Below are 1,072 nucleotides of genomic sequence, written 5' to 3' on the forward strand. Positions count from 1 at the left end.
AATATGGTTAATTTATTAGGAAAGCATCAATCACATGATGTAGTTAAAGCATTTATTAAGTATTTAAAAGACAAAATTAGATCAGGGGATTTAGTATTTATGTGTGTGTGTTTTTTTTTTAAGATACGAAGATGTATAGAATGTTTTTTCCTGAACTACATCTCCATCCAGTTGATGGCGGTATACACAACAGTGTGTAAACTCTCATAAAGCAGCATAGAAGAAAAAGAAGAAGAAGTAGTATCCGTTCACCGCAGTGATCGATGGGTAATGTAGTTTCGCAACAAAAAACACGTGGGGTGTGTTGCTGTGACTTCTACGAAACATGGCGGGGTTGGAGCTGCTCACCGACCAAGGATACCGCCTGGATGGAAGAAAAGCCTCCGAACTGCGGAAGTTTCAGGCCCGTATGGGAGTGTTTGCCCAGGCAGACGGTTCTGCTTATCTGGAGCAGGGAAACACCAAGGCTCTGGCTGTGGTTTACGGTCCGCATGAAGTAAGTAGGGCCCCAGTGGCGCCGAGTCATAAAATATATTCACGTTTTTATTTAATAAATACCCTCGTTTCCTTGGCTGGGGTTGTTGAAACTTAAAATAAGGATGAAAATATAAAGCATTTCCTCTTGTATTAAAAAGATATTCGTTACAGTTCTGTTTTGCCCGTGCAAATGATCAGTGACCGTTTCCTTTAGTGGTTATTTGTATCAGCAATAATCAAAGTCTTTTCTCTTTTTTGTACTTTTAAACACTAGAAATGTTAGTGATAAAGCTATCAGAGTTTTACTGAATTCAGATGTGATTTGAATAACTAAATTTCTGGTGTGCTAAATAGTAATAAATCTTCAAAGAATCTAAAACAGGATCAAAGTCTTTATGCTACAACATCTTTTAACCTTATGTTTAAAAAGACCCCATCACTGTCATAAGTTTGCATTTGCAGGTCATTGGCATTTATATGGCACAGTTAAAGGAAGGGCAGGTGATTCATCTGAAGTTTTAGTTTTGGATAAAAATATACAATTAAGTTTGTTGGATTTTGATGGAATTTTGCCACACATAAACCAATATATATA

The 1,072-nt window shown here is 36.8% G+C and overlaps 1 protein-coding gene across 1 annotated transcript in view; it reads left to right on the plus strand.

Moving 5' to 3' along the window:
• Positions 1 to 287: 287 nt before the first annotated feature.
• The window catches only part of exosc4 (exosome component 4), a 2,663-nt gene continuing 1,878 nt past the window's right edge, over positions 288 to 1,072 (plus strand). The window contains exon 1 of the mRNA XM_015383154.1: positions 288 to 496. Coding sequence (XP_015238640.1) covers positions 326 to 496 — 171 coding nt within the window. The 5' untranslated portion in view covers positions 288 to 325. The remainder of the gene's footprint in view (positions 497 to 1,072) is intronic.

Source organism: Cyprinodon variegatus, unplaced genomic scaffold (genome assembly GCF_000732505.1).
Source record: "Cyprinodon variegatus isolate N-32 unplaced genomic scaffold, C_variegatus-1.0 Scaffold277, whole genome shotgun sequence".
Taxonomy (NCBI): domain Eukaryota; kingdom Metazoa; phylum Chordata; class Actinopteri; order Cyprinodontiformes; family Cyprinodontidae; genus Cyprinodon; species Cyprinodon variegatus.